Source organism: Larus michahellis, chromosome 23, assembly GCF_964199755.1.
Source record: "Larus michahellis chromosome 23, bLarMic1.1, whole genome shotgun sequence".
Taxonomy (NCBI): Eukaryota; Metazoa; Chordata; class Aves; order Charadriiformes; family Laridae; genus Larus; species Larus michahellis.
Genome location: NC_133918.1, coordinates 4,878,702 through 4,888,885, shown reverse-complemented (window position 1 = coordinate 4,888,885; position 10,184 = coordinate 4,878,702). Strand labels below are relative to the sequence as shown.

Below are 10,184 nucleotides of genomic sequence, written 5' to 3'. Positions count from 1 at the left end.
CGCCTCGTCCGGCCTCCATGCCGTCACCGGGCAGGTGGAGCTGGACCGGGGGCCCCCACGGTGCCCCCCAGCCCGGCTGGGCCCCACCAGGCCGGAGGAAGGGGAAGTGCTGGCACGGGGGGAGCCTGCGCCGGAGGATGCCGCGGGTGAGCCCAGACTCCTCACCGGGGAACAGCGGCTTGGCCTGAGCCGGGACAGGCCCCACCGGCCAGCCCGGGGACGGCGAGGCGGGCAGGGATGGCTGGGGACGGCAGTGGGGTGCCTGGGGAGAAGGGGGGGGGTTCCCTCCCACCAGCCCTGGCTTGGTCCTGCTGCGAGCGGGAAGGCGGCCATGCTCGGATGAGCCGTACGGAGACGGTCGCGGTGCAGCTTCACAACGCTGCCGCCACGGGAGCTTTTGTCCACAGGGGGGCACGGGATTCTGGCCAGGGAGGGCAAGCGGGACCCCAAACTGTGCTGCCGGCACGGCAGAGTTTGGTGGCCGCAAGCCTTTTGTGCTTGGGGACTCGGCAGCCTCCCCCCACCACAGCTTCCCTCTCCGTCCTGGGAGATGTCCCTGCTTTTTCCCCCTTCCTACTGCCTTGTTGTGTGGCAGCTGCCCCATGGAAGGTGAAGAAGGCGGCCCTCGTCTTGTGGAGACCCCCCCGAACACCAGGGATGCCCAGGAGCTCCGGAAAAAGGGTGAAAAAGGAGCCAAGGGAGCATCAGCCGCAGAGGAGCTGTCTGGGACCGGGGACACAGGGGACAGTGGTGCCCCCCCGGGGCATCTGCAGCCGGAGCAGGACATGCCACACTTGGAGCATGGGGACGGTGAGTGCTGGGGGTGATGGTGGTGGTAGCTGGCTCAGGGCATACGCGGACCCGGGATCCTGTAGTGTCTGTCCCGCTGTAAACCAGGATCATCGTGCCCTCCTCCCTGGGGTCCACATGGGGTGCTCACTGTGCCGGTTGGGTCCCATTCTGCTGCACGTGGAGCCCAGCCTGCTCCCCAGCGAGTGGCACAAAGGTCCCTAATGGCCACCCTGGTTTTGCAGGTGGAACAGACGCTCTCCCGAAGCCCTCGGCTGCCTCGATGGACAAGCAGAGGAGCACCGAGCTCTCGGCCCTCGACAGTGAGTGTTGCAGAGCCTGGTGCTCGCAGATGCTCAGGCGCAGCCCCAGTGGGAGACAGGCGTGGGAGAGGTCATCTGGATCACTCATCCCACAAAAGCAGCTAGAAAAAAGTCTTTTGCTGCTGCCGGTCCCTCCCATAACGTGTCAAGGCCAAGTCCAAATCCAGACCTTGCTGATGACTCATGACAGCAGTGAGAGGTCGCTGCAGCTCCATGCAGTGGAACCAGAGATGGCAAACTCTTTCCGTCTACTTTCCTGATTAAACTGCGAATCACTTGTTGAAAAAACATTCAGATTTCTAAGTGGAGCTCTTCAAGGGTAGGAAATACAAGGATGAACTTGAGTGCATCCCCCAGGCTGTCCTCTGCAGTATGTCGTGTGCAATTATGCCATTAATGCCACATCCCTGCCTCCCGTGGTGCCCCAGATGGACCCTGCCCACCCTTGGGCAGCTGTTGGGGCTGGTTTATCTTCCCTCCTCAGCTGTCGGTCCCTGCACACCAGTGAAACCTCAGTCTCCAGGCTCATTACTTGCAAGGGAATAATTCCTTTTTTTCAGGATTCAGTTTTTGCCAGGGACAGGAGGGACCTGTGTCAGATAAGGCGCGTGAGACCTGAGCTTTCCTGAAGCTCTTGGCCTCAAGTCAGTGTCGTTCCTCCCTGTGCACGGAGGAGACGTGCCCTGACTCTCTCCTCTCCCTGGAACAGGCTTCCCCCTGAAGCACTCGAACACGCTGACGAACAGGCAGCGAGGCAACGAGGTCTCAGCCCTGCCAGCCACGCTGGACAGTGAGTATCACCGGGCAGAGCGGGCTGCGCATCCCAGACCGTGGGTGCAGATGAGGTGTAGAGGGAGCAGAGGGACAGAGGGGCTGGAGCCTCCCTCCGTCTCCTGCTGCCACGCTGTTCAGCGTCCTCCAGGATGGCCTCAGGCGTCGCCCTGCAGTGCTGTTGCTCTCAGCACCCGCCGTGGCTGGCTGTCCCTGCCGCGGTACGGCGGGAGGGTGTTAGTTACCCATTGGGGTTTTGCGGCTCAGCCAGGGGCTGCCCAGTCGCCACCACCCCAGACTTGCAGGGACCCACCTACAGAGAGTGGGTGCCGAGCTGGGGAAAGTTTGTCCTGATGGGTGAATTCTTTCTGTCCCCCAGCGTTGTCCATCCACCAGCTTGCTGCCCAAGGAGAGCTCAGCCAGCTGAAAGAGCACCTTCGGAAAGGTACCCGTCTCTTCCTTTGGATTCTTGCCCTAGATCCCGTAGAGTCCTGCCAGGTCATAGCATGCCTTTTGATAAACCCTTGGCTTAGTTTGACAGCCTTTGTTGGGTTTCCTGGGGAGATAGGGAGCGGAGGGGGCTCTACCCTTCCTGTTTACGTCTCATCCTTGTTTGCGCAGGGGAGAACTTGGTAAATAAACCCGATGAGAGAGGTTTCACGCCGCTGATCTGGGCTGCGGCCTTCGGAGAGATCGAAACGGTCCGTCACCTTCTGGAATGGGTAAGGCCACACTCACGCAGCACCTCGTTAACAGGAGACTTCCCGTCTCCGACCCCGGTGGCTGCCAAATTGTCCGGCACCGTCCTGGTACCGTCTCAGCCGACCTTTCCCGTGGCACCAAACAGGACGCGTTTGCAGAACTAATGGCTCAGACGCTGTCGGATGCTACTCCCCGTTGGGCTGTGAGCTAAGTCAGAAGCATGAAGAGCCTTATCTCCCAGCTAGCAATAACTGTTTGTAATTAAATATCTGCTTATTGGTAATTTGAGATCAGGCTTATCACTTGGGCCCTGTAATCCGCCAGCAAATGTGCTCGCCGAGGTATCGTTGCAGTTAATGAACTCATTGCTGCATCGTCCTTGAGTGCTGGGCTTGCAGTCGAGGACTGTCTGGGGGTGAGCAGGAACCGGATCCTACGGATCAAGCTGCTCCCCAAAGCTCAGTCCCACATCCACGTGTGGCCAATGACCAGCGAGCGCTCGCGCCACATAAGCACGGGCTCCGTTACTGTATTAGCAGCAAAATTGCAATGCATTACCAGAGAGACAAACAGAACCCAAAATAAATGAGGTGATACATTGATAAAGGCTATAATGAAGTCCGGGACAGGTCCGTGGTGGGCAGGGCTGGAGGACCAGGAGGTTTTCTAGGTAAATGAGCAACAAAAGAGACGGTGGATACCGTACAGATGTCTGGACAGGGCAGGTAACAGTGTTATAGTGATGGGGGAAAGGGCTGAGTAACAGGAACCATCAGGCTTAGTTTACTGACACTGGAGAATGGCTTTTACGTCCTCACCCGACATGTTCGATGATGATTAAAATATGCCCAGTAAGGACTTTGGTAAGGAGAGGTCCCTGGGAACGTGTGAGCCATCTCTGCCCTAAGAGGCCGTCGGGACCTGGCTCCATGATCAGCCCCCCTGGGGTACCCAGCAGAGCTGTGCCGAGTGCCGCAGGTCTCAGCAGGGCTCCCGTCGCCCGTCGGGGCTAACGCCTGTGCCGTCCCCAGGGCGCTGACCCCCACGCGCTGGCGAAGGAGCGGGAGAGCGCCCTGTCCCTGGCCAGCATGGGCGGCTACACCGACATCGTCATCATGCTGCTGGAGAGGAACGTGGACATCAACATCTACGACTGGGTGAGTGCCGCCGGGCCCAGGCTGCTGCGGGGACTGTGCCAGCGCTGGGAGCGACACCAAGCTCCGGACGGGGCTCCACAAAGCTCATTTTTAAAAAGCAGCAGCGAGTTCACATCATGAACTGGGCTGAGTTAGCAGCAATGCCTCTCTCTTAGATGCCTCCCAGGCTCGCAGCGCTCGTTTGCCTGCTCATGCAGTTGTTCCGAGAAATTAATCTGGATAATAATTTTAAATGGTTTCCTCAGTTGTTCACACTGGTGACGTTACCAGCCACGAGGAAAGAGCGCTCAGAACTTAAGGTTGTCTTTAAAATTACTCAATTCAAAAGTTATCGTATTGCATACAGAGAATAAAACCTGCGCAGAGCCGCTCTGCGAGAAAACACCCAGCCCGGAGCTGGGAGAAGGTGGAAAGGGGATCCCAGTGGGACGGGGACCTGCTGCTCCGGGAGAAGTCGGAGTTTGTCATCACAGCCCCGCGTGAGGCAGGCAATGACACAGCCCCTTCCCTTTCCCTGCAGAACGGCGGCACTCCTCTGCTCTACGCCGTGCGTGGCAATCACGTCAAGTGTGTCGAGGCCCTACTAGGTAACGCGGAAGATCTGCACTTAGTCCTTGGCCTCGAATCGCTGCTTGTTGGTAACCGCCTTGGGGAGAGAGCGTGACACGCCTGGGGGGAGAAACAGAGCAGCCTGGGGGTGTCACGGGGGGCTGCCCAGCCTGGACAGGCACCTTTTGGGGGTCCCCTCACCCTGTGCCTGACCCAGAGGGGACGCCGCGTTGGCAGGGGAGCACCGTGCCCTGATCTCCACTGCCTGCTTGCAGCTCGCGGCGCCGACCTGACGACGGAGGCAGATTCTGGCTACACCCCGATGGATCTGGCCGTGGCCCTGGGACACAAGAAAGGCAAGTGTCCCCTCTGTGCCTGGCAAGGAGCCCTGCCTTCCCTCCCCGGAAAGCTTCCAGGCAATTCCCAGCTTCCAGCCTTGCTCGGAGCCTTTTTTGACCTTCCACCACAGCTCCCCAGTCTGCCATGCAGAGAAAACCGAGCCAGAGAAATCAAGACGGGTCTTGTTCCCTTTGCTCCCCCTCCAAATCAGAGCTGTGCTGGAGACAGGGCTGGCCCAGGGCGGATGGGGACAGGCCCCTGGAGAAAGGGGTTTTCCAGGCTCCCACTGGAAAACGGGAGGAAAATGGTGACTGGGTCCTGCCCACAGCGGTACTGGCTTCTCACAGGCTTGGCCTCCCTGGGCTTTACCTCTCTCCCCTCCGTTAGTCCAACAGGTTATCGAAAATCACATCCTCAAGCTATTTCTGAAAAAGGAGGCGGAGTGACGCGGCGGCTTGTTCTGCGCTGCTGCAGCACCAGCGCGTCTCCTGGCCGACGCAGGGCTCTCCTCTGGGACCAACGCCGGCCCGAAATGGGCAGCGGTGCGATGCCTCAAGCAAGGAGCACGGGGAGGAGGCTGGGAACTGCCTGCCCTCGGTGGGTCTGTGCCTCTCCCGGCGGGTGGCGCGGCCACGGTGCCTCGCGCCCCGGGACACTCATTCCTCAGGGCAGCTGCATTTCTGCCCTGTCCAGGCTCGGCTGCTTCACGCGTGCGTGCATTCAGGTGTTACACTGCTGGAAGTAAACTCTAAAGCAGCCGTGTGCAGCCCTGTCCAAGTGCCTCAGTTTGTCACAGCTGCCCAATCCCAGTACCATCTACTGGGGAACTGAGGGGAACTGGGCCAACCAACCTCCTCAAGGCCTGGACCCCCCCAGTGCCCTGGTATTCCTCTCCAGAGCTGTCTCTCTGAAGAGGGAAGCTCCCTCTTGCGCTCATAAAGTTCACGCAGTGCTATAACCAGCCAGGGAGATATCCATAGGCAGGAGCAAAACCCTGCAGGAAGCATCACCCTGCCAGCCAGGAACGCAGCACGGCTCCGGCCAACGCTGCGACCCCGAGCTGTAGCCCTGCGAGGCCACCAACAGCCACTCCGAGAAGTTCTGGGGTGGTTAGCAAAGGTGAGAGTGAGCCAGAGCCCACAGCACGCGGAGGTGGCACTTCTCCTCTCTCCCCCGCAAGCCACACACTGGCACGGCCACGACAAACCCCAGAGGGCTCGGTCCCGGGGTGCCACTTGCCCATGGAGCAGCCGAGAAGGCGCGAGGACACCATTTATTTGGCCAGTTACACAGGCTGCGTCCCGCCGAAAGCTCAGAAGTCCAGCACGTGGATCTCTGCGCTAGCGTCCCTCTGTCACTGCCATCCCGTGGGGCGGGGGTCCCCTCTCAGCACCCTGGGGTGCAGCTGGGGGCATCACGTCCCCGCTGGCAGGGTTTGCTGTCCCGTTTCCCCCCACGCAGCAGAGCCCCCCTGGGGGAACGCGGGCGATGGGGCAGCAGCCCCCCACTGTCCCTCGCCGCTGCCCTAGAGCCTCTCGCCCAGCACCCCGAGGTGGTACACCACGATCCTCCCGAAGAAGTCCGTGCTGTTCTCAAAGGTGATCTTCAGCTTATCCAGCACCGTCTCCTCCACCTGGAATCTGTGCGGGGCTCGTAAAGGAAAAAAATAGTCAGGGGGACACCAGGACACATGGGAGACCTGCTCCGAGGGGGCACGCGTGGGGCTCGCACCCCGGCGTACCGCGGCTGGTGGTGTCTGGATTTGCTCCCGTTCTGCCGAGTTGCTTTAGCGGTAGCAAAGTGCCAAGAGCACCCGCAGGTCCGTCGTTTAAATGGTAGCTCTGCCATCGCCCCCCGTGTCCCTCCGCAGCCGCGGGTGGCTCTGAAAACGCCCCCACCGAGCCCTTCGACCCGGCCCGCAACGCGGCAAAGGATATCTGCATGGCGTGGGTGTCCTCGGGGTACAGGTCGGAGATTTTCACCAGTTCTTCCCCTGCTCTGCAGCCTGCGGAGGGCGAGGGTGGAGGCAGCCGCGGGAAGCTCGGGTGCTGGGGGAGCCTCCGCTGCCCCCAAAACTCCTCCCCGCGATGGCTCCGCTGCGGGGCCGGGAGCAGTGGGCCGTCTAACGGACCCAGTTCCCGTCTGCACCCAAACTGTCCCAGAGAACCCCAGGTCCTCGCTATTCACCCCGCTCTGCTCCATCCCACAGCCTCAGCCCCTCTCGGGTTTTGGGAATGGCTGACAAAGACCTCTGGGCCCCACAAGGAGCAGCTGTGGGTAAACTGAGGCAGAGGGACCCCCATTCCGCCCCCAACCAGCTCCTCACCTTCCAGCATGCAAAGCCGGCTGGAGAATCCCCCCTGGAACTGGATGTGGAGCTGTGAGACCTTGACGGTGCGGGGGAAATCCAGGGTGACCCACTGGCACGTGCCCTGAAGGCAGGAACGACACCGGGGCTCCGTCAGCGGGGTGTTCACCGTGTGCCCGGCTCCCGTCCCCCTGTGCGTGGCTCCCGTCCCACCCCTCCGGCTGTCCCTGTCCTCGTCCCCGCTACCTGGTCCGAGTTCCAGCACGTCTCCTCGCTCGCGTCGAACATGTGCTTCTTCCCAAACTGCTTCACGTCCCGGTTGAGCACGGAGCTCACCCTGCAGGGACACGCGCCACCATCCCGGGGACACGACGGGGACAGCGTCAGTGACGGGACTTGAGTCTCCCACAGGGCCAGGGGACAGCGCGCGGCACCCAGGAGGGGGACCCGCCGGGGTGGTGGCCGCTGGGACTCACCGCGTGGCCGTGTCGGCGCAGATCAGGGGCTCCACGGGCATTGCTGCCTGCGGAGAGACGGGGTCAGCGAGGGGCAAAAACGGGGACACCCAGCAGCCACGGGGACTCCTGGGCAGCATTGGGGACCCTTGAGCACCATTGGGGACCCCCGGACGGCACTGGGGATGCCCTGGCAGCACTGGAGGCACTCCGGCAGCACTGGGGACCCCCGAGAAACATTAGGGATCCCCGGGCAGCACTGGGGACCCATGAACAGCATTGGGAACCCCCGAGAAACATTGGGGACCCCCAGACAGCACTGGGGACACCCCGGCAGCACTTGGGGCACTCTGGCAGCATTGGGGACCCCCGAGAAACATTGGGGATTCCCAGACAGCGCTGGGGATCGCTGGGCAGCACTAGGGACCTCTGAGAAGAGCTGGGGACCCCCGGACAGCATTAGGGACCCGTGAGCAGCACTGGGGACCCCCGGATAGCATTGGGGACCCCCGGACAGCACTGGGCATCCCCATATACCATCAGGGACCCCTCTGCAGCATTGGGGACCCCTGAGCAGCATTGGGGATCCCCGGGCAGCATTAGGGACCCCTCAGCAGCATTGGGGACCCCCGGGCAGCACTGGGGATCCCCACAGATCCCCCATATACCACTAGGGACCCCTGAGCAGCATTGGGGATCCCCGGGCAGCATTAGGGACCCCTCAGCAGCATTGGGGACCCCCGGGCAGCACTGGGGATCCCCACAGATCCCCCATATACCACTAGGGACCCCTGAGCAGCATTGGGGACCCCCGGGCAGCATTAGGGACCCCTGAGCAGCAGTCGGGACCCCCGGATAGCATTGGGGACCCCCGGGCAGCAATGGGGACCCCCATATACCATTAGGGACCCCTGAGCAGCACTGGGGACCCGCGGGCAGCACTGGGGATCCCCATAGATCCCCCATATACCATTAGGGACCCCTGAGCAGCACTGGGGACCCCCGGAGAGCATTGGGGACCCCCGGGCAGCACTGAGGACCCGCGGGCAGCACTGGGGACCCCCGGGGAGCATTGGGGACCCCCGGGGAGCACCGGGCACCCCCGGGACCCGCCGCCGCCACTCCCCGCGCCCACCCCCGTCCCGTCGGGCCGCTCTCACTCACCGCCCGGCGCAGGAAGCGGCGGAACTGCTTCCCCGGGCCCCAGGCGTCCGGGAACGCCCCCCCCTCCCCGCCCCCCCCCCCGCCCCCGCCCCCGCCGCGGCGCTCCGCCCTCCCCGCCACCGGGACCGGGGCGTGCGGGACCGCCCTGCACACCCCCCCGACCCCCCCCCCCCCCCCCCCGCCGTCCGTGTGGGGGTGCAGCACCCCGGCGACACCCCCCCCACCCCCCCACACTTTCGTGGGTGCCGTCCCCCCGTGTTCCCCCAACCCCCTAAAGGTCGTCCCCCCCCCCCCCCCCCGCCCCAGCCGCCCCCCCCCCCTCCCCGGCCGCTGCAGGGTCCTGGGGTCGGGGTACGCTCCCCTCCCGGACCCGGCTCCAGGGGGGGACCCCGGCGGGCCCTGGGCTGGGGGCGACTGGGTGCCCTCCTGGGCCAGCTCTGTAGGTGGCACTGGTGGAGCGCGGCTGAGAAGAGCGAGAGAGAGGGAATGCGCCGGGAGTGCGGGCTGTGCAGGAATCCCGGCGTGCTCCAGCATCCCTGCTCGTCCCGGCATCCCGGCATGTTCCAGCATCCCTGCTCATCCTGGCATCCCTGATCATCCCGGCATCCCGGCGTGCTCCAGCACCCCTGCTCATCCCGGCATCCCTGTTCATCCCAGCATCCCGGCACGTTCCAGCATCCCTGCACACCCCAGCATCCCTGTGTGCTCCAGCACCCCTGCTCGTCCCGGCATCCCGGCATGTTCCAGCATCCCGGCATGTTCCAGCATCCCTGCACACCCCAGCATCCCTGTGTGCTCCAGCATCCCTGCTCGTCCCGGCATCCCGGCGTGCTCCAGCATCCCTGCACATTCCAGCATCCCTACTCATCCCAGCATCCCTGCTTATCCCAGCATCCTTACTCATCCCAGCAGCCCTGCTGATCCCAGTATCCCTGTGTGCTCCAGAATCCCTGCTCATCCCAGCATCCCTGCACATCCCAGCATCCCGGTTCATCCCAGCAGCCCTGCATGTTCCAGCATCCCTGCACATCCCAGCATCCTGGCATGCTCCAGCATCCCGACATGCTCCAGCATCCCTGCACATCCCAGCATCCCTGCTCATCCCAGCATCCCTGTGTGCTCCAGCATCCCTGCACATCCTGTCATCCCGGCGTGCTCCAGCATCCCAGCATCCCTGCACATCCCAGCATCCCTACTCATCCCAGCATCCCTGCTGATCCAGTATCCCTGTGTGCTCCAGAATCCCTGCTCATCCCAGCATCCCTGCACATCCCAGCATCCCTGCTCATCCCAGCAGCCCTGCATATTCCAGCATCCCTGCACATCCCAGCATCCCGGCATGCTCCAGCATCCCTGCACATCCCAGCATCCCTGCTCATCCCAGCATCCCTGCACATCCCAGCATCCCTGCACTTCCCAGCACCCCTGCGTGCTCCAGCACCCCTGCATGTTCCAGTATCCCTGTGTGCTTCAGCATCCCTGCCCATCCCAGCATCCCTGCATGCTACAGCATCCCTGCTCGTTACAGCATCCCTGCTCATTACAGCATCCCTGCACCAGAGCATCCCTACGTTGGAGGATCCCTGCAGAGAAATCACCCCCCCCCCGCCCCCCCCCCCACATATAA

At 62.8% G+C, this 10,184-nt stretch overlaps 2 protein-coding genes across 5 annotated transcripts; one reads left to right on the top strand and one right to left on the bottom strand.

The window, feature by feature from the left end:
• Nucleotides 1-12: 12 nt before the first annotated feature.
• RFXANK (regulatory factor X associated ankyrin containing protein) lies at nucleotides 13-5,392 on the top strand. Its single transcript, XM_074565908.1, has 10 exons — nucleotides 13-146; nucleotides 596-810; nucleotides 1,035-1,112; nucleotides 1,822-1,902; nucleotides 2,263-2,328; nucleotides 2,505-2,605; nucleotides 3,617-3,742; nucleotides 4,263-4,329; nucleotides 4,567-4,647; nucleotides 5,018-5,392. The coding sequence occupies exons 2-10, from the start codon at nucleotides 603-605 to the stop codon at nucleotides 5,074-5,076; spliced, it is 867 nt and encodes a 288-aa protein (XP_074422009.1). The 5' UTR covers nucleotides 13-146; nucleotides 596-602; the 3' UTR covers nucleotides 5,077-5,392.
• Nucleotides 5,393-5,888: 496 nt separating this feature from the next.
• Nucleotides 5,889-8,612, bottom strand: NR2C2AP (nuclear receptor 2C2 associated protein). Of its 4 annotated transcripts, none has more exons than XM_074565472.1 (6): nucleotides 8,558-8,612; nucleotides 7,415-7,461; nucleotides 7,185-7,275; nucleotides 6,957-7,062; nucleotides 6,372-6,635; nucleotides 5,889-6,270 (listed from the first exon to the last, which is right to left on the bottom strand). In XM_074565472.1, exons 2-6 carry the CDS (start codon nucleotides 7,453-7,455, stop codon nucleotides 6,236-6,238), a joined length of 537 nt encoding a protein of 178 aa, XP_074421573.1. In that variant the 5' UTR covers nucleotides 7,456-7,461; nucleotides 8,558-8,612; the 3' UTR covers nucleotides 5,889-6,235. The 4 variants fall into 4 exon arrangements, with proteins under 4 accessions (XP_074421573.1, XP_074421574.1, XP_074421572.1 ...); XM_074565473.1 differs by having other exon boundaries at nucleotides 7,415-7,457; nucleotides 8,558-8,601; XM_074565471.1 differs by lacking the exon at nucleotides 8,558-8,612 and having other exon boundaries at nucleotides 7,415-8,541.
• Between the last annotated feature and the right edge of the window lie 1,572 nt (nucleotides 8,613-10,184).